This window comes from Geotrypetes seraphini, chromosome 19 (genome assembly GCF_902459505.1).
Source record: "Geotrypetes seraphini chromosome 19, aGeoSer1.1, whole genome shotgun sequence".
Taxonomy (NCBI): Eukaryota; Metazoa; Chordata; class Amphibia; order Gymnophiona; family Dermophiidae; genus Geotrypetes; species Geotrypetes seraphini.
The window spans coordinates 24,540,979-24,566,623 of record NC_047102.1 but is presented as its reverse complement, the minus strand read 5'-3'; the positions used below and the strand labels follow the sequence as shown (position 1 = coordinate 24,566,623).

Below are 25,645 nucleotides of genomic sequence, written 5' to 3'. Positions count from 1 at the left end.
TCAACTAAACACCAACCTGGACAGTGAAACACTCTCTACCTTCTTCACAGACAAAATTGATAAAATGCGCTCGAACCTAGAGTCCTCCATCCAACACACTCCTCAACCTTACATCGACCCCCCTCTCCACAAAACAAAAACCCTAACCAGCTACGATACCATCTCCCACGAAGACCTTAATGGAATTGCAGACACAAGCCAACCCTCAAACTCAATCTTAGCCCCCTGCCTATCACATCTCCTAATGCCAAAGACTCCTTTATAAACACCGCCCAAAAGTTGGAAATCAGCAATCATAAAGGCGATCATTAAAGAAAAAAAAATCCCTCAACCCAAGCACATCAACCAACTTCAAGCCTGTCTCAAACCTGCCCTAAATATCTAAGATACTGGAAAAGGCAGCACTAACCCAGCTACAAACATTCAGCGACAAACAGGAAGCCCTTGATATAACACTACACTGGTTCCAGTCCTTTCTGAGCCAAAGATCCCAAAGCCTACTACTTGGCACTAATCTATCCAAACCAAATCATATATTGAGTACCACAGGGGGCCCTATTATTGCCTCTTCTTTTCAATCTCTACATCAAACCAGTACTTGACATAGCCCAAAAATACCAAATCAAAATCCACTCCTTTGCTGATGACATTCAACTATACCTACTACTAGGAGTAAATCATGATACCCAGACCACAACCGCTTATCTGATATTAAACATTGGATGACCTCAAACTAACTTCAACTGAACGCCTCCAAGACTGAACTACTATGGATTAGGAAAGAAAAATGCTCCTACACTAAGGTGACCATACGTCCCGTTTTGAACGGTACTGTCCCGTTTTCAGACCTCCTGTCCCGTTGTCCCCACAAACAGCTTCGGGACGCCGAAATGTCCCGTTTTCAGGGACAGCATCCCGAAGCTCTGCTCGGGGACAACGAGACAGCGATCACTTCCTGTCCCTCCCTGCCGCAAAAAAAAAAGCCTTCCCATCTTTCCCCCTGTCTGCTGCTCTTACTGCCCTGCCGCTATAGCTGCTAAACCCGACAGAACGTCCTCTCCGACGTCAGAATTGACGTCGGAAAGAAGACTTCCTGTCGGGTTTAGCAGGGCAGGGCAGTAAGAGCAGCAGACAGGAGGAAAGATGGGGAGGCTTTTTTTTTTTTTTTTGCGGCAGGGAGGGAAGGAGATAGGTAGGCAGGCAAGCAGGCAGGCTTTGGCCAGGGAGGGAGGGAGAGAGGTAGACAAGCAGGCAGCCTGGCTTTGGCCAGGGAGGGAGGGAGGTAGACAGGCAGGCAGGCTGGCTTGGGGGGTGGGGATGGGACAAAGTGTGGAAGGCAGTGAGAGGAACATAGGAAAGAGGCACTGGGGGCACTAAAGACAAGGGAAGGAGGCACTGGGGACACTAAAGACATGGGAAGGGGCACTAAGGACTTGGGAAGGAGGCACTGGGAGCACTAAAGACATGGGAAGGGGCACTAAGGACTTGGGAAGGAGGCACTGGGGGCACTAAAGACATGGGAAGGAGGCACTGGGGACACTAAAGACATAGGAAGGGGCACTAAGGACACAGGACGGAGGCACTGGGGGCACTAATGACACAGGATGGAGGCACCGGGGGCACTAAGGACATAGGAAGGAGGCTCTGGGGGCACTAAGGACATGGAAAGGAAGGAGGGAGGGAATAGAAAGGGACAATTGTTGGGCCTGAGTGCAGAAAGAAAGAAACAAAAGAAAGGATACACAGACAGAAGGGAATGCAACCAGAGACTCATGAAATCACAAGACAATAAAGGTAGGAAAAATAATTTTATTTTTAATTTAGTGATCAAAACGTGTCAGTTTTGAGAATTTATATATGCTGTCTATATTTGTCTATTTTTCTTTAGTTACTGAGGTGACATTGCATATTTGAAAGTCATTTGCCTTGACATCTTTGAAAACCCCCCAAATATAAATGATAATTAACATTTTCTCTGCATATAATGTGCTTTGTAGTTTTTTTAAAATTTTATGGTTACCATTATGAATTAATAAGATATGTGTACATGAAAAATGAATGGAAGAAATTGGGGGCAGAATTGGGGGTGGGGCTAGGGCGGGGTTGGGGGTGGGGCTAGGGTGGGATTGGGGGTGGGACTGACAATTAATAGATGTCCCCTTTTGATGAAAAAAATAAATGGTCATGTTATCCTACACCCACCTTTCCCTAACCTTGAAATCAACTACCTTGATGGCAAAAGACAAAGTACAGAGGCTAGAAATTACTCTCAAACCTATCACTCTCCAAACACATCTCACAAGCAGTCTCTTCATCCTTCTACTACCTCCGCCAGCTTTGAAAGATAAGAAACTACTTCACGGAACAAGACTTCACCCAACTACTCTATGCCTTGTCCTTACACGCCTGGATTACTGCAACACTTTATGCAATGGTCTTACAACAAAAAACACCAAACGACTACAGTAAGTTCAAAATGTAGCAATAAGATTACTGAAAAACCTACAAGCCCATGACCCAGTCTTTCCAGCACTGATATCAGCCCACTGGCTTCTCATAACCAAATGCTGCATTTTTAAAAGCCTAGTGTTAGTATATAAATCCCTCTACAACATGACACCCAAATACTTCTCAGAAAAATGTCCTCTCTACATCCCAAAGGGAATGCTATGCTCCCAAAATGAAATATGCCTACATACACCATCAGGACACTCCCTCCAACTCCAGACAGCCTGTAAACGATCCTATTCCTATTTCTTACCAAACTTCTGATCCACTTCAAATGTGCGTGTCTGGCCTACAAGATCCTACATGGCATCCTTCCTGCCGTTATCCCTCTATCCTGGAACTCCCCAACCCCTACTTCCTCCCGATCCTCCCAAATTTTTAAACTATCCTTCCCTTCCATAAAAGGTATTTCCCATGTAGGCAAACTTGGGTCATCCCTCCCCTTTAGAATCACTTAGATCTGGAATAACCTCACCTCCCCTCTCCGAACCTCAAGCTCCCTCCAACTCTTCCGCAAACACCTAAAAACCTGGCTATTCTCAAAACTGTAACACTTCCCCCCTCTTAGGCCTCTCACCTTCCCCCTTTACACCTAACTCTTTAATCTCTCCACTGTAGTTCCTCTCTCATCTTTCTTCCTGTAAACCGTGCCGAGCTCCGCATTCGTGGAGATGGTGCGGTATATAAACCCAAGGTTTAGTTTAGTTTAGTTTCTGTAACAGCCTACCTCCTCATCTCAGAGCCCTTAAAGGACTTCTTAACTTTAGAAAAGCTGTAAAAACCTACCTTTTTGCCTACCCACTCGATCAACCCTTCACCAGCATCAGTAAGTAGTCATATATGAAGATATAGTGCAACACACTGTATGTAAACTGAAACTTGTTCTGAACTCATTGGGGAGGACAGGATATAAATCTAAATAAATACATTTACTATATTACTATCCCCCTTTTTACAAAACCATAGCGCAGTAACAGCACCGACACTCAGGATTCCTATGAGCATCAGAGCTGTTATCGCCATAGAAGGCGCTAAAAACCACGTTACGGTTTGTAAATTGAAGGACAGGGCAAACCTGTACCCTTGCCATGTTCCATTCAGTTCAGCATTTATACAGCAAAAGTAAGAGTTTTGCTCAATGATTTTTCTATAAAAGTACATGTTCCAGACATTATATAGTAATCATTTTCACTTTTATCAGGGAGGAAGGGAGAGATGCAATCACAGATTACTCTAACAGAACAGTGATAAGAAATTATTACACCACCTCTAATCTGTGTTTTCTGGCATTTAGGGGAATCACAAAAGCTCTTTCCAGCTGTAAGTATCTCATTAACCTTTTCAAGGAGAATTTTCAGAATTATGCGCATAGGCAAATAGCATGTTGTTTCTCTTTGAAAATAAGCAAGTGCATACAACATGCACTAAAGGAATCCATGGACATTTTTGGGCCTGCTTTTTGTACGGGACTGCTGAAAGGGTCCATAGTAGTGTGCATGGACTTAAATGTGTGTTTTTATCTCTCCTAGACTAAAATGCTTCAGGAATATCTTTTTCACCTAACTAAAAGTGCCACCCTATGGAAGCCCATATATATATGTTTAGCCAGGAGGAAGAGTAATTTTTCACAGGTTGATCAGTAGTTCCCAGGGCAAATGACCCTTGAAAGGGTCAATGAGAAAATAACAGCTGGGAAGTGCTCCTCTGAATCCCTTTCTTATCACTTTCCGTCCCCTCATATCAGAGTGAGTTGTGATTATGTCTGTCCCTCTCAGATAAAGGTAAGAATGGTACCAGAAACACCAGCATGCAAAAGACAGAATGGAATTGTCCAAACCAGAATGATGTGTACTAATGAAAGTGTCCTTCAACTCATTTGATGGTATAAAAGCCTTTATTCATCCAATAATACAAAAGTTCATCCAATGACTCAACATGTACATGTTTTGGCAGACGTGCCTGCATCAGGAGTCTTAAGAGCCTCCAATGCCAAAAGAGGCGTGGTGTTAACTCACAAAAGTGATGCCAAACTTCATTGGAAACAAATAAGAAAAAACAAACCGAAGATGCTTGTACAGTAGCTGGAAAGCAAAGTCAGGTAACTGGCATACTCCATTCAACGAAAATGCCTGAAACCTGTATTCTTGTACAAAACAGAACAAAACTCATTTTATTGTATAAATTCTGAATCACATCTAGCTCTCTCCCTTAGTCCAACTCTCTAGTCACAAAAAATATTAATTAGATTTGTCTGATAAGACCTGTTTTATAAAGCTGTGCTGCCTAGCCCTGCTATCCTATGGATTTCAGATAAAGAGACGTTCTAGAGACAATTGGGTTGTATCCCAAAGGCTGCGTGCCCTGTCGATACAAGAGATTTTTTGATAAACTGCTCAGCTTTCAGGAAGGTAAAATGGATCAATGGCTAAGAACCATTATTTCTCAAGCTCATTCATATATGTCCTTCAAGAAATTACTAAAAATTGATCAATTTGAAAAATATGTAAATTGATGTCGCAGATTATTTACTGGTAAATTATATATTGATCTCACAGCTAGTACCTTTCTGCTGAATTTTATTGTTTTATAGCATAATGTATTTTAAGTTCAACTTTTTAGAATATCATATACTGATCTTATAGTTAGTATTTTTTGACCGAATTTTATTGCATTCTAGCATATTGTATTTTATTCATCTATTCACATGGAGGGGCATAATCGAAAGGGATGTCTAAGTCCGTTTTCGTCTAAGTCATAAGTTGTCCAAAGTAAAAAACAGCCTAGGACACATTTTCGAAAAATACATCCAAAATTTTTTTGTTTCAAAAATCGTCTAAGTATACGTCCTGCTGATCTGATTATTCAAGTCGCTAAATCGTCCATCTGTGTACCACATTTTCGTACAACTTTTCATCCAAGTCAAAAATGCTTAGAACCAGTCCTGTTGGACGTGGGAGGGGTCTGCAAAGTGATGGACTGAACACTCAGACATGGCACCTAAATAGTGGGGTACCTTAAAGGGCACTGTTGTGAACTTTACAAAAAGGGTGCCATGTCTTCTCCTCACTACAGCTCCCTTATAGGTCATGGTGAGCCCCCCCAAACCACCTCCACAATCCCCTAGACCAGGGATCTCAAAGTCCCTCCTTGAGGGCCGCAATCCAGTTGGGTTTTCAGGATTTCCCCAATGAATATGCATTGAAAGCAGTGCATGCACATAGATCTCATGCATATTCATTGGGGAAATCCTGAAAACCCGACTGGATTGCGGCCCTCAAGGAGGGACTTTGAGACCCCTGCCCTAGACCCAATTATCTATCACTCTAATAGCCCTTGGCGGCAGGAGCCATTTATATGCCAGTAAAAAAGGGTTTTGGGGGTGTATAGGGGAGTGCACGTTTAAGTATCAATGCAGTGATTACAGGGGCTTATGAGCATTGGTCCTCCTCTCCATAAGTCCCTAATCCACCCTCAAGACGGCTTAAGCCGCCTCTGTGCTGGACGACTAGGCTTTCCTACAGCAGGCTGCCAGGTGATGATGGTCTGGAGGCTGAATTTTAAAGGTGTGATTACGATTTTTATGGGGTGGGGGGGGTCGGTGATCACTGGGGTAGTGTGTGGGGGTCTGCTTTATGTGTTTGCAGTGCTTATCTGGTGACTTTAGGTGGGTTTTTCTGACTTAGACCATGTTTTACATGGTCTATGTCACAACGTCCAAGTTCCGTCGATCCTGGACTGTAAAACTTTCGGTTATACATGCTGTACGACTAAGTCTAAGCCAGCCCACGTCCCACCCTTGACACTCCTCCTGAAACGCCCCGTTTAGCTTTGGTCATTCAGCCGTACTATGAAGGCCTAGGTCGTTTAGAAATACGTCCAAAACCCATTTTTATTATCAGCACTTGGACGTATTTGGACAATGTTCGTCCAAGTGCCGACTTAGGCCGGTTTTGGGACATTTTTCGATTATGAGCCCCTTATTGTATAATTCTAGTTCAACTTTTTAGAACATTGTATTTTATTCATTGACTGTACATTTTTAGTATTGTATGTGAACCGCCTAGAACTGTGTGGTAGGGCGGTATATAAAAATAAAATAGTTATTATTATTATTATATGCAGAAGAAATCAACTCTGGATTTTTTCTATGACTCTCCTGTACTTCATTGGGAGCTCTAGCACCATCTGCAGTTAATACCCAAGCACCAGGAGTTCCAACAGTGAATGTGAAGTAGAGATATCAAGGGGAAAATTCTCCAAAACAACTGTTCTGCTCAAAGAAGCAACATGTAAATTCAAAATGAAACAGCAAACAAAAGCATCAAAGGAGCTCAGGAAAGACCCCTACATGCATTAGAAACATATATACAGAATTCTTCCCAGCCCAAATGACTGACTGGCATCCAAGAATCAACTTGGAGAACCATGAACAAAATGAAACAGTAGGCAGGTGCAGGAAGGGCAGGGCAGGAGTCTAGAATGTTTCACATATCTACTGGAAAAGATATTGTCAAGGTAAGGACATACCGGTAATCTCTTTTTCTAGTCGTTCCCCCCCCCCCCCCCCCCTCCATTCCACACTTGCGCTTTCCCTTCCCTCCGCTCCCTCCCCCCGTACCTCAAGTGGCACCAGTGTTGGATTCCCTCTGACGTTACTTCCTGATCCCTATGGGAGGGGCTTTAAGTACCTGGGCCAATCAGGGCCTTAGGCCCCTCTCCGGTGCATCCCATAATATACTGGGAAAGAGCAAGCCCGCCGTTCAGTTGGAAGCAGGCCTGCTGGCCAGAGGGAGGAAGTAGCCCTCCAGCCGGCCAACTTAGAAAAGGTATTGTGGGATCTGGGTGGGCTGGGGGGGGGGGGGGTCGTGGAGCATGCCCTTTGGTGGAAGGGGGTACCAGCAGGAGGGATTGGGCATCCCTCCTGCTGGTGGATGTCCGGGCGAGGTGGTGGTAGGAGAAATTGGGCACTCCTCCTACAGCGGACATTCGGGGTAGGGGGCAGCTTCGGGGGTTCCGGCAGAAGGGACTGGACATCCCTCCTACTGGGGGATATCTTGTGGGATTGCAGCAGGAGGGACTGCACATCCCTCCTGCCTGTAATCTTTGGGGAGTGGATGGGTTTCCTGTCGCGATCAGTTTAGCAGCTGCGGCAGGGAGATTCCCTTGCCGTAGTCAGCTCAGCAGCAAACTGATTCTCTAACCAGCGCACATGACTTAGATGGCAGTTAGAGAATCGTGGTGTTAGGCGATTCTATATAGGACGCCCGTGTGCGAATCTCAAAAGCTACATAGGCGACTTCTAAGACTGGAAGTCCTATACAGAATCTGGCCTTAGACTTGGTTTTATATCTAAGTCACAACATATAAGTTCCATCCAGGCAGCCTCATAAAACTTTCGATTATCCCTGCAATACGACTAAGTGTAGGTCAGCCTACATCCAACCCACCTCCCACCCTCATCACTTCTTCAAAAACACCCTTCTACTCTGGGAGTACAGCTGGATTCAGAGGCCTAAAAAGTCTGTGGATACGTCTAAAAACCCGTTATATCGGCACTTTGACGACCTTTTAGGTCGTCCAAGTGCTGACTTGGGTGGGTTTTTAGACGTATTTTTGATTTATGAGCCCCTAGTTGTTTTAGATTTGAAGCTGATTTTTATAGTTTGTATTGTCACCTGCCGGGGTCTTGGTAAAGTTAAGAAGACCTCCGATAGAGGGTAGCACACTCCTGACGTGGCTCCCAAAGGGGGAGACCTCACTGGTGTCTCACTATCTTGGGCTTTGCTAAAAATAAAGCACCGTGAGTCAAGTTGAACAAAATAATGTGAAAAGTTTAATTAGTCACTTAACACATAAATCATATCAGCTATTATTATAGTCCAAGTTTCCTTTCTTCCCAAACAAGGGCAAAAAGAAAGAAAACAGAAAACAAAAAGACTTTTAACTTTCACCCCAGTCCAGTGAAAGCACAGCAAGCTTTCTATCAGGTATGCTGCCAGTCCAGGTTTTAGGGCTTGCTCTACCTGATCACACAGTCTCTGAAAAACACTGTACAATTAGTCTCTTAAGAATTTATCCAGCCTTGAGCTGGAGTCCTGGGCTTACCAATCAACACAGTCCAGTTTCTTCACCAGGTATTTACATTCTTGAATATAAAGTAAACTTTAAGCAGGAACCAAAAGACAAAAACTGAAGCCTTACTGCAGGCTCCTAAATTTCCAGCCCTGATTAGCTCACAGTCCTTTGGGCTTCTCCTGAGCTCCTGCACAGCTGCAATGTAGCAATCCAATCAAGCTGGTGCAGCACTGCTCTAAGCTTGTTTTTACAGCACAAACAATCAAAACAGTTCTGCCAAAAACTCCTCTCCACTATTACTCCTGTACAGCCTTGTACCTGTAGTGTTCAGAGGAAAGTTGCCAAGCCCACATCCATGGCTTCTTCCATAACGGTCTCCAGCATACACCCTTCATCCAGGTCCATGCTTTCTGGTGTATCCAGCTGCTCTGCTGGTTCCTGAGGCATTGGAGCCTCACACTCCATTGGCTCTGGAGTGAGGTCTGGCCTTCTCCTGGCCCGGAGAACTCTCTTTCCCAGACTCTCTTGGGCAGCCTCCTTTAATGCTCTGGAGAGCTGCTTAACAGGCTTAGGGCCACGCCCTACACTGGGTGATCGTGTGCCTAGCTTGTGTGTTCTTGGGCTCCCCCTCAGGCTACAGGGCAGAATATCACTGGGAGCTTGATTAAATCCCTTAGTGTGACTGGAAGCTTTGCTGGGCCGGGCAGTTAACCTATACTCAGGGCACTGCTCTAGGCTAGAAGACTCAGGATAGGCAGCTAGGCTTTCAGGATCTTCCTCCTGATCCTTTTCAGGGAGAGTCTGGTCTCGAGTAAGAGACTGAGACCGGGTTTTCACTCTGACATGACCGTCTCGGGGAGCGGAAATGTCACAGTATGGACTTTTGGCATGTTTGTTTTATATTACTTTTTAGTCTGGCATTCCTTTCTTTTAATTTGATGTACAGTACTCCCCCGATATTCGCGGGGGTTCTGTTCCAGGAACCCCTGCGAAACTTGAAAAACCGCAAATACGGTTTTTCATGGGAGAGACTGGAGAGGGCAGCGGGAGAGGCAGGAGAGAGCAGTCGGAGCGCTGGTGAGTGCAGGAAATCACTCGCTGTATGCTCCGACCGCCTCTTCCTGCACTAAGTCGGGCCTTACCAATCAGGAGCTGCATGTCAAAGCAGCTCCTGATTGGATAAGGCCCAACTTAGTGCAGGAAGAGGCGGTCAGAGCATACAGCAAGTGATTTCCTGCACTCGCTGGCGCTCCGGCTGCTCTCTCCTGCCTCTCCAGCTGTCCTCTCCTTGTCGGTTCGCGGTCAGAAAATACCGAGAATGACCAGGGGAAACGCTGTATTTGTTTTGTAAGCTGCTGTGACTTTTGACAATCAGAAGGATATCAAGTGTATAATAAACATAAACATATGGAAGAAGCTATATGGGGAGGAGAGAGCCCCTAAGCAAAGGATTTGTCTCCTTTTGTCTATTCCAGTCATAGGTAATTCCAGTCCTCGAGAGCCACAGGCAGGTCAGGTTTTCAGGATATCCACAATGAATATATATGAGATGGAGCTGAATGCACTGCCTCCTTGAGATGCAAATCTATCTCATGCATATTTATTGTGGATATCCTGAAAACCTGACTTGCCTCTGGGTCTCGAGGACTGGAATTACCTACCCCTAGTCTATTCAGTAAATAACTACTTCAGAAGCAGATTCCACAAGTTTAACTACAGAAAAATTAGGAATCTGTAAATCTTTCAGCCTCAAAACTGAGCACCTTGCCAGGTTCTATTCGGCTCAGAATTTATACAGCAAAATTAAAATTGTTTTCAATTTCTTTTCTATGAGAATGCAGCTCTCAAGTATTTTCAACAGCTGATGCTGGTGTTTTTGATATCATTCCCCACTTTATAGGGGAAAAAGACATAACCACAGCTTACTGTGACATGACAGAACCAGAACAGTGATAAGACATGATTACATCACCTCCAATCTGTGTTTTTTTTTACATTTAGGGGAATCACAGGAGCACTTTCCAGATGTAAGTTTATCATTAACCATTTCAAAGAGAAATAGGGCATTGTTTCCCTTTGAAAATAAGCAAATGCCAAGTGCCATGCACCCTCCCAAAAAGCCCATCGACTTTTGGGCCTGTAATTCACATGGTGTGGCCAAAAGGGGCTTCAACAACATGTTGTACTCTTAAATGTCCTGCTTACTATCCCCTGACCTAATATGCTTCAGTAATGCATTTTTTTTAATAAAAGTGAAGCCCACGTGTAATTTTAGCCAGGCAGAGGAGAGCAGTTTTCAACCAAATGAGATAATCAAGTCACATCCATTATGCCTGTGACACATGTGAGTGGAGGGAATCTCATGCAGACATTCAAAGACCTACTCCTCTCATGTATTCTGGAGAAGCAGCAGAGTATTGGCCCTGAGCAGCCTTTGGATTCCCCGGAAACTGTGGCTAAAGAATTAAAGTGGGAGAGTAGTAGGTGGAGTCCCAGAGCTGTGACTGAGGTTTAGCCTCAGATTATTTCTTAAGTTGTTTACTTGTTCTTGCTTCAAGATTTTCTTCTAGGTCAGGGGTGTCAAAGTCCCTTCTCAAGGGCCGCAATCCAGTCTGGTTTTCAGGATTTCCCCAATGAATATGCATGAGATCTATTTGCATGCACTGCTTTCATGATATGCTAATAGAGCTCATGCATATTCATTGGGGAAATCCTGAAAACCCGACTGGATTGCGGCTCTTGAAGAGGAACTTTGACATCCCTGGAATCATTGTGAACTTGAATTTTCCAAAGCTATCAGATTTTAATGGGTTTTCGATTCATTTCTTTTGTTTCAAGCATCCATACCTTGGAATGGCCTTCTATTATATGATATATTTCAACCTATTTCACTTTCCATCATGTTTAAAAAAATATTTTATTTTGCAAAGTATTATTCAAATATATAGTTTGTTCTCCAAAATAGGAGCTATTGTATTTTTAACTTGTGAAATGTGTATCTTCCTGGTCTATTCCCTTTGTAGACAAAGCCGCACGGCAACGGCCCCGAAGCCTATAGAGTTCTAAAGGGCTTCTATGTTCCATCTTCTTTTCAAATATTATTTAAAAATTTATATACCGCATACAACTATGCAGTTTCCATAGCACATATATAAAATCTTGTTTCTCTATGATTACCACATATAACATAGACATATCTAAACATCATCATGGTCGTCCCTGTTGTGAACAGGGATAGAACGCGAATTCAATCCATTCAGAAATACAAGCAAGACATCATACATTGCTGTCAAAAAATTCTAAAAGGCAATTGTCAACTGAAATATACCTTAGCATAAGAAGGCATTGGCATATAATTGAGTTTTCAACATTTTTTTTTAAATTCATCCTCCCCGTACAGAACCGCACAATACCAGGCAAGGCATTCCATAACTCGACACCAGCCAGAGATATCGATGCTCCAATCCTAGCATGCATAGTCAACATTCTACCCTCCAAACTTAATTTCATCCCATTTACATCTCTAAGATCTCAGACCCATCATGCAGACAAAATTACAAAAACTTAAGTACACCTTCTAATTATGGACAGCTAAAGTCGGGTCAACATGGCTTCTGCAAGGGTAGGTCATGCCTCACAAACTTATTGCACTTCTTTGAGGGGGTAAACAGCCAGGTGGATAAAGGGGAATCCATAGACATCATCTACCTTGACTTCCAAAAAGCCTTTGACAAGGTACCACACGAAAGACTGCTTAAGAAGCTATGGAACCACGGGGTGCAAGGGGAGGTCCACCAATGGATCAAAAACTGGCTGGCAGACAGGAGACAGAGGGTTGGAGTAAAGGGCCATTACTCAGACTGGCAATGGGTCACGAGCGGAGTTCCGCAGGGGTCGGTGCTGGGACCGCTCCTGTTCAATATATTTATTAACGACCTGGAGGTGGGAACAAAATGTGAGGTTATTAAATTTGCGGATGACACCAAACTATACAGCAGGGTTAAAACCACGGAAGACTGCGAAGACCTACAAAAGGATCTAACGACACTGGAAGAGTGGGCCAAAAAGTGGCAAATGAGCTTCAACATAGGGAAATGCAAGGTCATGCATGTAGGGAAAAAAACCCCGATGTTCACTTACAAAATGGGGGGGATCACTGCTAGGGGTAAGTAACCTTGAAAGAGACCTGGGAGTGATGGTAGACACAACACTGAAGGCATCGGCACAGTGCGCCACAGCCTCAAGGAAAGCAAACAAAATGTTGGGTATCATTAAGAAGGGTATCACGACCAGGACGAAGGAAGTCATCCTGCCACTGTATCATGCAATCGTACGCCCGCATCTGGAGTACTGGTCCAGTACTGGTCGCCGTACCCGAAGAAGGGCATGGCAGTGCTTGAGGGAGTCCAGAGAAGAGCAACTAAGCTGATAAAGGGTATGGGCAGTCTTTTCAGCGTGACACTAACGTCGCAGGTTCCACAGCGTGTCACCAGCGTTTTAGTTCCCACATCGTGTCACTCTCATCGCTGTTTGTACAAGGTTACCCCCTTGATACTTTTTTCTTTTTACCTAATAGGACCCCTGATGAAGATTGTATGAAACACGGACCGTGTTGGGTCCCTTGCCTAGAAAGAGGTTTTTAATTAATGATTTACTTGTTACAAATAAAGTCTGCCTGCATCGTGTACAAGGTCTACAGTCTTCTGTTTTGTTTGCTTTGGATTATTTTTTACTGCAGACAGTTGGACCTCTGATTCCTATTTTTGGTTGCGTATGGAGAACCTCTCATATACTGACAGACTGAAAAAGCTGGGGCTGTTCTCCCTGGAGAAGCGGAGACTTAGAGGAGACATGATAGAAACCTTCAAGATCCTGAAGGGCATAGAAAAAGTAGACAGGGACAGATTTTTCAAATTATGGGGAACCACAAGTACAAGGGAGCACTCAGAGAAATTGAAAGGGGACAGGTTTAGGACAAACGCTAGGAAGTTCTTTTTCACCCAGAGGGTGGTGGATACATGGAATGCGCTTCCGGAGGCTGTGATAGGCAGGAGCACGTTACAGGGCTTCAAAGAAGGTTTGAATAGGTTCCTAGAGGACAAAGGGATTGAGGGGTACAAATAGAAGTAGAGGTAGGTTATAGGGATAGGAGTAGAGGTAGGTTATAGGGATAGGAGTAGAGGTAGGTTATAGGGATAGGAGTAGAGGTAGGTTAAGGAAATAGTCAGGGACCACTGCTCAGGGCCGCCGCGGGAGTGGACCGCTGGGCGAGATGAACCTCTGGTCTGACTCAGCGGAGGCAACTTCTTATGTTCTTATGGGAAACCGATAACATTCTGCCAACTGTATTCCCAAAGCAGGAGTAACCTTGGCTTACGACACAGAATTTCTGAAAATCCAAATTCTCTGTTTATTTTAGTGGCCTATGGACAAACAGTCCTTGTTTGATTTTTGCAATGAATGTGTGCATAAATACTGTTCAAGAGACATCAGTGCATCAATCAGACACAGCTCCTGAGGAACATCATCTCTCCAAGAGAAACAGGTGAGGGCTAGTATTTCATGTTTACATATTGCTACTTGAATATTTTTACTGCTGCTATTAAATGTGTATATTTATGTCTGACTTATTCTTGCTGTGCAATGCCTTGAGTAAATTCCTTCAATAAGGTGGTAAATAAATCCTAAGAAATAAACTACTGTATAAAATCATTTTTATTTAAGGCAACAATGCTAAAGAAATCCTATATATTATTTGATTGGCAAAACTTAGAACTAATTTAAAGCCTGTAGAGATGAACTATTTCTTTTTCTATTGTTCAGTGTTCAGCTGTGACTGTCAACAGCTTTTTTTTTTTTAATACCAGCTGCAGAGAAATCACAAACATTCAGCACTGATATATTATTATTCCACACTTTTGACACTTTTCGTTTCAATGATATGAAATGAAATGAAAAGTGTCAAGAAAAGTGTGGAATAACTTGTAAGTTTCATGGCTCCACAACATTCTCTTCTTGGTTGGCCTGAGAACTTTTCAGCGACCCCTCATATTCCCCGCTTTTACAAAACTGTAGTGCGGTTTTTAGCGCCAACCATGCCAGTAACAGCTCATATAATTCTATGAGCGTCGGAACTAAAAAACACACTACGGTTATGTAAAAGGGGGGAGGAATTGTGATGTCATAATGCCTCATTCTACCAATGCCTAAGAGCCAGCCTCATTGGTGATGTCTCAATGGCTTGGTTTCCCTATACTTGTGCCTCATTCTCCTCTTGACTGGGCTAAAAACTTTTCAGCAGCCCTCATATAATCCTGTTCTGGTAGTATTTAAATTTAAGGATGACATTGAGCAGGCCAAGGTATAGAACCAGTCAGCAGCACTCTGCCTATATGTGTCAGCTCAGCAGCTTTTGGCAGGTGTGGCTAGCTAGTGATTGGAAAAGAGCACTTTCCCAGCCCCGGATGAACAGAGACCTCCAGGTACAACACCTGTGTGGATTTGGAGGAAGCGGCCAACAGACTCGGGATTCCCGGAGCAATTATTTAAAAAAATTATCACCCACTTAGAACCTATTGGGAAGGGGAAAACATGGAAAACAAGACTGTCTACTAGGAATAACATCAAGTCATTTTCACTCAATATTTACAATCTTTCTTCCATTTAATACCAAAAGAAACAATGAAGGCTTCTTTGTGCATCCTGCTCTTTTCCATGGCTCTTTTCCATGTCAATGCACAGTGGTACAGGGACTTTGGAAGAGACGTGGCCGACGCTGGAAGACGAGTGGCTGATGCGGTGGGTGATGCTGGAAGATATGTGACTCAAGCTGCACAAGGTTAGGATTTACCTGGTTCCTCTCGCTTTTTGCATTGTGTAGCCACATAAAGGATATTTTACATAAAAATCACAATGTGCAGAAACTCTACAATCCACTGTATCATTCTGTCTTTTACATTCTTAACATGTTTCTGCCAGATTTTGTTAACCAAGTGGAAAGTTGGCAACATCTTTGTGTTCGCAGGATTACCAGCATTTCCAGCTGCCATTCTCAGTACTTTTAAACACGTGAACATTTTGGAGAAAATATGGGGTTTTTTCACGCAGCATCTAGTTAAGTTCTGGAACTCATTGCCAAAGAATGTGGCAAAAGCGGATGGAGGGGAGGTCCATATACCATTAAGGAAGACCTGGGAAAGTCACTGTTACTTCAATAGCTCAGTAGCATGGACTCTTCCAGGTACTTGTGACCTGGATTGGTCACCGTTAGAAGCCGGATACTAAGCTGCAGTGGTCTGACCCAGTATGGCAGTTCTTATGTTCTTATATGCATAACCTTTTGTTGGGATCAAGGAAATTATGTTATAGGAATAGTTATTAATCATAACAGCCACAATATTCAAAGGGACTTATACATGCAGAGAAATCACAATTGTCCCTTTGAACTGAACAGGGTTGTAATAAGAACATAAGAATAGCCTTACTGAGTCAGACCAATGGTCCATCAAGCCTGTAGCCTGTTCTCTTGGTGGCCAATCCAGGTCACTAGTACTCGGCCAAAACCCAAGGAGTAGCAATATTCCAGACTACCGATCCACGGTAAGCAGTGGCTTCCCCATGTTTTTCTCAATAACAGACTATGGACTTTTCCTCCAGGAACTTGTCCAAACCTTTCTCAAAACCAGCTATGTTATCCGCTCTTACCACATCCTCTGGCAACGCGTTCCAGAACTTAACTATTCTCTGAGTGAAAAAAAATTTCCTTCTATTGGTTTTAAAAGTATTTCCCTGTAACTTCAACGAGTGTCCCCTAGACTTTGTAATTTTTGACGGAGCGAAAAATCGATCCACTTGTACCCTTTCTTCACTCAGGATTTTGTAGTGTGTAGTGCTGCTGTTTTGAGCTTCTTGCTGTTTTTAGGCACATGGGATATGGGAAGAGCTTACTGGGACATGAGAGAGGCAAACTTCAAAAACTCAGACAAATATTTCCATGCCCGAGGGAATTATGATGCTGCCCATCGAGGTGCCGGTGGAAAAGACATGGCTGAATTCATCAGGTAATCAGAAGCCGGTATGAAAAATACAAAGAAAATGAAACAGATATTTCTAAATTACTGTGTTACAATTGATTTGGCTTTGGTCTGAAGAGATGGAGACATATGTGTTGAATGCAGACTGGGGAAATGGCCCTTACTGGTTCTGTTACTTCTCTTTCACATTTGAATGGATCACCGTTTCCCCTAAAATAGGGCCCATAAGTGGTTCACAATTCAGTGGTCTCAAACTCACGGCCTACTTGGTACTATTTTGAGGCCCTCAGTATTAAAAAGAATGATTCTTTATGGAAAACTTGTGTCTTAAGGGTCAAGTGGTCGCGTCCAGTAGTCGCTGTAACCTCACGCAAGCGCTTTCCTGTGCCTGTGTGCGATAGTGAGGTAGAGTCCAGCAGTTGCTTAACCTCACGCAAGCGCTTTCCTGCGTCTGAATGCGATTGTGAGGTGGAGTCCAGTGAGCATGGTTGCACAAGCGTACTAAGCAGTCGTAAGCGACTAGCACTCTAGGTGTGTAAAAAGTACATGAGAAATAACACGACGCAAATTTTATTAAAATAATTATGTCCGTTTAATAATTGTCAGAATGGACCTCAAAAGGGTTAAGTTTGCGTCACCGGGAGGTCTTTATAGTTGCCAAATGCTGGCATTCTGATAAAGATCTTAACTCGATAATTCGTTGCTCCCCAATATATACCTTTTGTCCTGCATGACATCATTACTTGTCAGCCAATCCATTAACAGAGGCTGTCCTTAAATTTGGACAAAGAACTTCTTTTTAACATGGAATAAAAGTTCCAGTAACCATATTTTTTGTTTACATTCATTTCTGAATATACATAAACATTTTATAACATAGCCAAAGAAACTTTAAATCTAAAACTGCTTATCTGTTTCCAAAGAACCTGCATTTGAAGTGCTGAAAACTTCATGTCCCTGGTAGTACTATAGAAAGGAGGGGCTGTTCCCCCCTCCTGCTCTGAGCTTTACAGAAACTGACAGTTTCAAGTTACACTGACACCCAGATTCAGAAACCTTCCTATGCTGGAGACTGGTACAGTAGTTTCTGACTCTAATTATTTCCAGATGTTGCCTCAGGATTGCTTCTTAGAAATTAAGTACACACCATTCCTTCACATATCTTTCATATATCAATCATTCGTTCATTCGGAGCCCCTTTCACACATACAACACACTTAATACATGTTATGCTCCATTTTGCGATACGTAATCTAATATGCTCTTCCTAACCAGCCTAAGCACATCTGGTATCAGTTAGAACCACGAGGTTTAAAGTGGGACACTGAACAAAGACTCAGGGACAGAGACAGAGAGAGAGCCAAGATGGAGTTCTTAATAACTCTATGCATGTATGTTATGCATTACCTAATTTTCCTCTATGATCTGGCTTAATAGCAAAATACATAAAGAGAATATTAATCTGTAGTGTGTTTTTCTGGCCTTGGCTACATCCATATTCAGATTTTTATTCACCAACTTTTCGTACGCTTCCATTAGGCGTGGCCTTAACTAACACATATGCTTGTATCTAACTAGAGTTACCCAGAATCATACGAAAAGCAGGCGCTAAGCGCTTGTGGGAGATTACAGCAGTGAGGCGGGCAATGTTCAAGAACGTAAGGTAACCATTGGAGGCAGTACAGCTTATGCGTGTGTCCGGTGCTGGAGGAGGTAAAAACTGAAGGTGGCTGCAGACGCAACCGCCGGACACTTAAGGCACAAGTTTTCCATAAAGAATCACTGTTTATAATACCAAGGGCCTCAAAATAGTCATAGCCTGTCTACCAGGCTCTCTACTTCTGTAGACAAGGGCAGTGGTTAATTCTGAGGGCGGAAAAAGTTGCTGGGTATTTTCTTCTCTTGCTTCTCCTCCTTTCCCTTCTTATGTACAGGCAGTACACAGGAAGATGTGGGGGTTGGTTGGGGAAAAATTGCTGGAGGAAGCCCTTCAGTGAGTAAAGTGGCTCCTCCGTGCGCTCTATTCTGATCTTGAAAAATCATTTACATTATTAAGCCCAAAGACATGACATATCTAAATTAAAGAGTTAGTATAATTATTTTGTGGGCAAATTTCAGGTTTAGCATTCCTGGTGGCTTCTGCATCAAGCAGTTCTGTTTCTGAAGGAATTAAACACTTTATCTGGTCTTGTCCTTTTTTCCCCAGTAATACCAGGGAGTATCTTCAGGGTGGTTCCAGTGGAAGAGGTGTTGAAGATTCAGAGGCTGACCAAGAGGCAAATCGATGGGGCAGAGAAGGAGGCAACCCAAACCGCTACAGACCAAGCGGCCTTCCAGAAAAATACTAACAGAACAATGAAAAATATTCCAAAAGGCAATCCTTGGATTAAGAACAATTTCCATTTATAGAACCGTTTTAAGTTGAATATGTATGTAATTCAGATCATATGAAAATCTGATCTGTGTGTTGAGCAGAGTTTTGGTTCTACCCTGCCCATAGGTGCACTGACATGATGATAATTGTACAAATATTTCAGATAAAATATTGTTTTATTAAAATTCAACAGACAGTCCTGTTTCAAGTCATTCATGTATACAATAGAGGAACATTACAAGTCAGAAAGTATAAATGCAACTTCCCTGACATAAAGCCCTCAAAATTCTGTTCTGCTAGGTTCACTTAAATATACCTAATACATGACGACATTTTACTGCCTGCATCTAATTGGTCATGAATACTTGATATATCACTAAATGGGAGTTATCACTTATACTGCTGGATAATATAAATGTATATTTCTAAAATTTCAGCTTTATTAATTATTCTTTGTTAAAAACAATACTGTATTGAATGTCCTTATAAATTAGTAAAGTGCTCAGTCCATATAACCATTAGTGCAATAATAACAAGCTGCAGTGGTTAATCTGGGGCCATCATAAACTTTACTGCCCCATTACCAACCTCCTACCAGATAGTGAAATATGTAGATATTCTACTTATCTGGGATCTTTTCTCGGGTTGGATATTTAACGTAACCACTGGACATAAATTGAAAGTGAAGTTGTGCAAAAAGTGCTATAGTGCTGTAAACATGACTCCTTTAGTGTTCTTCTACCCCCCCCCCCCCCCCCCCCGACTCGAGTTTCGGACTTATCTTCGTCAGGAGGGGTACTAGGAGCATAAACAAATTACAAAACTTAAGTTACTATCAAAATTTTGAAAACACATGTTATCCATTCCAATATTTTAACATACTTCTCAAATTACTAATATGCATTACAGATATTCTAAAACCTCTATCATACACTGAAAACCTACATTCACACCTTTCACTCGGCTTGCAATGCCTGGGGAGAATGAACAATGCCGGATACTCTCTCAACTTGAAAACCTCTTTAAATATTCTATATAATCACCCTAACAGGAAGGACTCCCTCTAACCCGGAACTTAAACTTTCACAAAATTGACCATTCAACTTCCATGTTTAGCCCTGTATCTGTAAAAGTTTTCCAATTAAATATGAAACGTTGTTCCTTATAATGTAAAAGCTTACTTAAATCACCCTGGAAATTTTTAATCTGTATCAAAACTGTATACCGTAACGAATCAATTGTGTGGGACTCCTGTAACCAATGGGATACCAGGGGGGCGGTGACTCGGGCACAATGAATGTTGCTCAGGTGTTCTGTAATGCGAGTCTTTATCATTCTACTCATTTGACCTATGTATAATTTGTCACATGGGCAACTAATACAGTAAACAACACCCTCCGACTCACAAACAGTGCCTGAGGAAAGCTTAAACTGTTTACCATCTGAGTGAGGAATAATAATCCGCTCCTGATCCATAACGTATTTACAGTTACAGCAGTGACCACATTTGCGATGCGGTAATAAATACCCATAATTTATATCATGTTTACGGTATTTGAGTTGTTCCCCCAAATTGCTGAATCTTTTAAATGCAAATTTAGGATTATCTTTCAAACCAGGGTGAACTTGTAATACTGACCAAAGTTTTAATATTATTTGTTTTATCGAACTACTCATTGAATTATAAGGTAATAAACAGGCTATCTGAGATTCTTGGTCTTGGGTACTTGGGTACATGAATACTTGATACCATATAAGGAGCTTGTATGCATATTGGGGGAGTGTCCGTCCCCCTCACACAAAGATTCCTAAAAGTTACATTTTAATACTAGCTTATCTAATAAAGAAAAGGTACAGAAGAAACCAGGAAAAAGTATTACAATATACTTACAGAGGAAAAATTATCCATTCACACAGCTTTAAATCATTTCTCTTTAAGAGTGAAACTACTGCTCCCATGTTACTGAGTCATTTAAGAGCATGCACTGAAAATCCCATGTCTCAGTGAAAGAAAAGGGGAGTGGCCATTCCACTCCCACAAACCCTACATTTTCCTATATGCATCCTCCAGTACAATCTGCATTTTGTATATTTGATTAGAATTTCTAACTGTACCCTGCAAAAAGGAGAGGGAACCCCCTCCCCTGGAATGTAATCTCCGTAGTAAGAAGAAAAGTCCATCTCTGTAGCAACCAGGTCAAAAGCCAACCCTTATCTGTCCTGCAGGTCTCTAGAGATCAGATTGGACACACATTGAAACAATGGGACTTCATAAAACTAAGCTACAGCCTGTGTGTATCTTCTCTGGTCTTCAACAGAGCTTATATATTAATTCTAGTGACATGAGAGAAGGCCTACTCCTGTTTCCAGTGACCTCAGCACAAAACACATATTTAGGTCAATATATTATCCCCTGTTTGTTTTATCTGGTTTGTGTTCTGGCTTCTCCAATTGTAATTTTATCTAGCCATTTAAACCCTCCTCCTTTGCCCTTGGATAGGTCCTTATCTTATAAACAAACCCTGACTAGTAAATCCAGAGCAATGAGAGGAAAATATAATGGCTATTTTATTTTTCATGCTTGCCCATTCTACCACATAGCTGTCCATTTTTAATAGGCTGCCACGCCCAGGTTCAAAAGAGCCTCATCAGTGTAAATACTGTGTTTTCAATGGCTAGAGCAGTGGTCTTCAAGAATTTTTAAGCTGGGAAGGAGGCACTGGAGGCACTAAAGACATAGGAAGGGGCACTAAGGACTACTAATGAGCTGAAGGAGGACCTTTAAATATCTTCTCATGGGGGGGGATCAATGATATCCATCCATACAGCCCACCTTCAGAGTTTACTGGAAAGTATTCTAAAGGTTGTGATCACTTCCAAATGCATTCTCTTATCTATTTAGAAAAGCTTTATCCTACAAGCATGTATTCTTCCCCTCATCTACTTTCCAGTTTTTCTCCTGAGCCTGGCTAGAAAGGCAAAGTAACAGGGAAAAAAAACCCAGAAAGGCAATGAGGGCTAAAGAGGTATCTGGGGGCTGCCATTGGCCCCAGGCCTTGCATTGAAGACAACTAGGCTACAGACATGCAGGTTCCCTGGAGTCCAGAAGAGCTCCCCTGTTCCTTACTACTGAAAATGTGATAATGAAACAGCACCACCCACTGGCAGCACTGTAGATGGAGGACTCCCGCTCAGCTTAGAGGGAATAGTTTGTGTTAATTCATGGTACAAAGTGTATTCTTTAAACAAGTGATGAAAATAATCTGGCTGATATTCAAAATGATTTAACCAACCAGAAGCAGATGCTTACTGGTTAAATCGCTTGATCAAGGTTATCTGCTAATTTTCAATTTCACTTAACTGGTTATCACCTCTTCGGGAAGCATTCCAGAGGTAGAGTCAGCACTCAACCAGCCAGCCAGCATAACCACATAAATGGGATCACATAAAACACTGCCCTATGTTTATGCAGCAACCCATGACCAGTTAAGTGGTATATAAACTTATCCAGGGGCTGCTAATTTACCTGGATACAGGTTCAGGAGAAGTTCAACAGGATGAAAATTCCTCTCTTAAGCAGTGCTTCCTGTCCTGATGTGTAAAAATTGGACACAAAACACTAAAGACTTTAAAACAAAATCTTTTAGATTTATTATAATAAATGCAAAGTAAATATCAAATTATAAAGTAGTTATGTGTTCAATTGGAAGGAATATGAAACTTGCATTACTTCTCCTGTTCAAACCCCTTCAACAAAATCTAGTCAAAGCTATACATTTTAGCCTTTCTCTGACATTAACATACAATAGTCTGACATGTAAGCTTCCTAAACACGTATATCCTGAGGAGCCTAGTTCATTTACAAAAACATATTTTTCCCCCAAATAATTATCCAAATTAACCCTTGATAGTCTGAACTCAAGATAAATTTCCAATGTAAAAGATAGACCATAATTGCTCATCACATCCAATACCTGTCAGTGTTGCTCCTTTTCTCCATATAACAACTGACATTTGTAACCTGTCAAACATACATCATGTCAGTAGAAAAGTTATACTCCTAGTTTATAAGGAGATTTCCTATGTGTAAACTCTTAATTAACTTTTTGTGTTTGTTATCTATAAGAAACAGTGGCTTTCACAAGGCATTCACATGATTATGTGTAAGTCTATATACACAGTTTTCCAGTTTCTTCTAAAATCTTTATCTTTCACTGCCATGATTATTTAAACAATGGTATATAAATTTACTTATGTCTTAGAAGTCACAAGTCAAAACTTTTGAACTTCCTTAGCATTAGCTAAAATGTAGAATTAGCAATTTAAACCTTTCAATCCTTAATTACAATTGCCTTAGACTGTGTCACTATAGATCCCTCATCTGAGTCCCCAAATCTTTAAAAGACACCAGACACCTTATTTTAATTCTTTCTCAACCTCAATTTTCTGTGACACCTTATCCATTGCACCTGTAAGTTTCAGAAATTCCTCAACAAACTTAACAGGCTACGTTTAGCCAGCTCCGCATAAACCAGATAATGATTGCAGAAGCCCGGACATGACCCAGCATTGAATATCCAGGAATAACACTGGCAGCAAATCACTCACCACCACTAGCTGAAGATTTATCCTAATGTGTCTTACAGAGAGTGAGGTCAAGGAGAAGAATGAGTTTATTTAAAGCAACTGGCTCATCAAACCTCTTCCCCCCCCCCCCCAGATAATAATGTAACCCTGCTGTTAGTGTGTGGGTTGGTATGGAGGGGGTGACCAGCTCAGAGTAAAAACTATTTATATTAAGCATTATGGTGGTGAGAAAAACAGCAAGAGAGAATGGCTGAGGGGAAATATGATTGGAGTCTATAAAATCCTGAGTGGAGTAGAACGGTTACAAGTGAATCGATTTTTCACTCTGTCAAAAATTACAAAGACTAGGGGACACTCGATGAAGTTACAGGGAAATACCGTATTTGCCGGCGTATAAGACGACTTTTCAGTACCTTAAAATCCTCCCCAAAGTCGGGGGTCGTCTTATACGCCGGGTACTGTTTACATGCCCTTACTTTACATTAGAGAGCTGCACGGGGACACCCCTAGGGTCGCGGGGATCCCGTGGGGACGCTCCCTAGGGTCGCGGGGATCCCATGGGGACGCCTCCGAGGGTCGCGGGGCTCCTGCGGGGCTGGATGCTCAGTCTTCTGGATGTATGCGGCTCTTCTTCTCCCTACCTTCTCTGCTTGCAGCACAGAGCCGAACGGAAGTCTTCCCGACGTCAGCGCTGACGTCGGAGGGGAGGGAGGGCTTAAACAAAGCTTAAACAAAGCCCTCCCTCCCTCCGACGTCAGCGCTGACATCGGGAAGACTTCCGTTCGGCTCTGTGCTGCAGGCAGGGCAGATAAGGAGAAGGAGAGTAGCCTCGCGGTACCAAGAGAGAGGGGCGGCCGCCCCGCCCCGGTTGCAGCACAGCCGGCCAGGTTCCCTTACTTTTGTGGCACTTCCCCGACCGACCGATAACAGCCCGGGTCCGACAATCCTCCCTGCCCTGTAGCCGCGAATCTAAATTACCTTCTTACAGCAGCTGTAAGAAGGTAATTTAGATTCGCGGTTAAGGGCAGGGAGGTTTGTCGGACCGGGGCTGTTGTCGGTCGGTCGGGGAAGTGCCACAAAAGTAAGGGGACCTGGCCGGCTGTGCTGCACCCGGGGCGGTAGAGAAGGTGTGCGGAAGAAGGGGTAGTCTTATACGGCGAGTATATAACAAAACTCTATATTTTAACTAAAAGTTGGGGGGTCGTCTTATACGCCCAGTCGTCTTATACGCCGGCAAATACGGTACTTTTAAAACCAATTGGAGGAAATTTTATTTCACTCAGAGAATAGTTAAGCTCTGGAACACATTGCCAAAGGTTGTGGTAAGAGCAGATAGTGTAGCTGGTTATAAGAAAGGTTTGGACAAGTTCCATATTCTGTTATTGAGAAACACATTGGGGAAGCCACTGCTTGCCCTGGATCAGTAGCATGGAATATTGCTACACCTTGGGTTTTGGCCAGGTACTAGTGACCTGGATTGGCCACCATGAGAACAGGCTTGATGGACCATTGATCTGACCCAGTAAGGCTATTCTTATGTTCTTAACCTAAAAAGTGATGGAAAACTATGAGCATAAATGCTCATGCTTCAAGACTCAATTTATTTTTGATATGCTGCAAATCATAAAAAGAAATGTATAACCAGTGTACAAATTTTAAAGAGGAATAGTACGAATATAGGACTAGGATGGGACAAAGGGCTGTTTTCAGCAAATGAGGCTAAAATTCAGTGCCGGAAACTGACAGTCAGTGCTATTCTTCAAAGAACGCTTCTGGTTGAGTGTCCTTGATAAAATAGCACATAGCACTGATTCCCATGCCCAAACAGGCATGAGGACTTACACCTGCTGAAATGAGGTGTAAACCCTGGCACGAAACCCAAATGCTCCAATTTGGGCGTATGGAACTAGACGCCCAAAGATGGCAGTGGGAAAATGCCCATTTAAAAAAAAAATATGTCTAGAATATTTTTTTTGTCGAAAATCGTCTATCTGGACATCCAGACTGCCAGAATGTCTATGTTTATACCACATTTTAGATCAAAATTTCATCCAAGTCCCAAATGCCC

General features: G+C 42.6%; 2 protein-coding genes across 2 annotated transcripts in view; one reads left to right on the top strand and one right to left on the bottom strand.

Moving 5' to 3' along the window:
* Window positions 1–8,922, bottom strand: part of SAAL1 (serum amyloid A like 1) — a 67,287-nt gene extending 58,365 nt beyond the window's left edge. The window contains exon 1 of the mRNA XM_033928812.1: window positions 8,902–8,922. The gene's annotated coding sequence lies outside the window, so the exon portion shown is untranslated. The remainder of the gene's footprint in view (window positions 1–8,901) is intronic.
* On the top strand, window positions 7,259–19,189 carry LOC117352368 (serum amyloid A protein-like). The gene is made up of 5 exons (XM_033928813.1): window positions 7,259–7,334; window positions 14,003–14,128; window positions 15,260–15,421; window positions 16,505–16,643; window positions 18,823–19,189. Exons 3-5 carry the CDS (start codon window positions 15,265–15,267, stop codon window positions 18,962–18,964), a joined length of 438 nt encoding a protein of 145 aa, XP_033784704.1. The 5' UTR covers window positions 7,259–7,334; window positions 14,003–14,128; window positions 15,260–15,264; the 3' UTR covers window positions 18,965–19,189.
* The last annotated feature ends 6,456 nt before the right edge of the window (window positions 19,190–25,645 follow it).

Coding starts and splice junctions, on each gene's coding strand:
- LOC117352368 (XM_033928813.1), top strand. CDS start 15,265: ATGAAGGCTTCTTTGTGCATCCTGCTCTTTTCCATGGCTCTTTTCCAT. Junction 15,422..16,504: donor TGTGACTCAAGCTGCACAAG/GTTAGGATTTAC, acceptor TGCTGTTTTTAG/GCACATGGGATATGGGAAGA. Junction 16,644..18,822: donor GACATGGCTGAATTCATCAG/GTAATCAGAAGC, acceptor TTTTTTCCCCAG/TAATACCAGGGAGTATCTTC.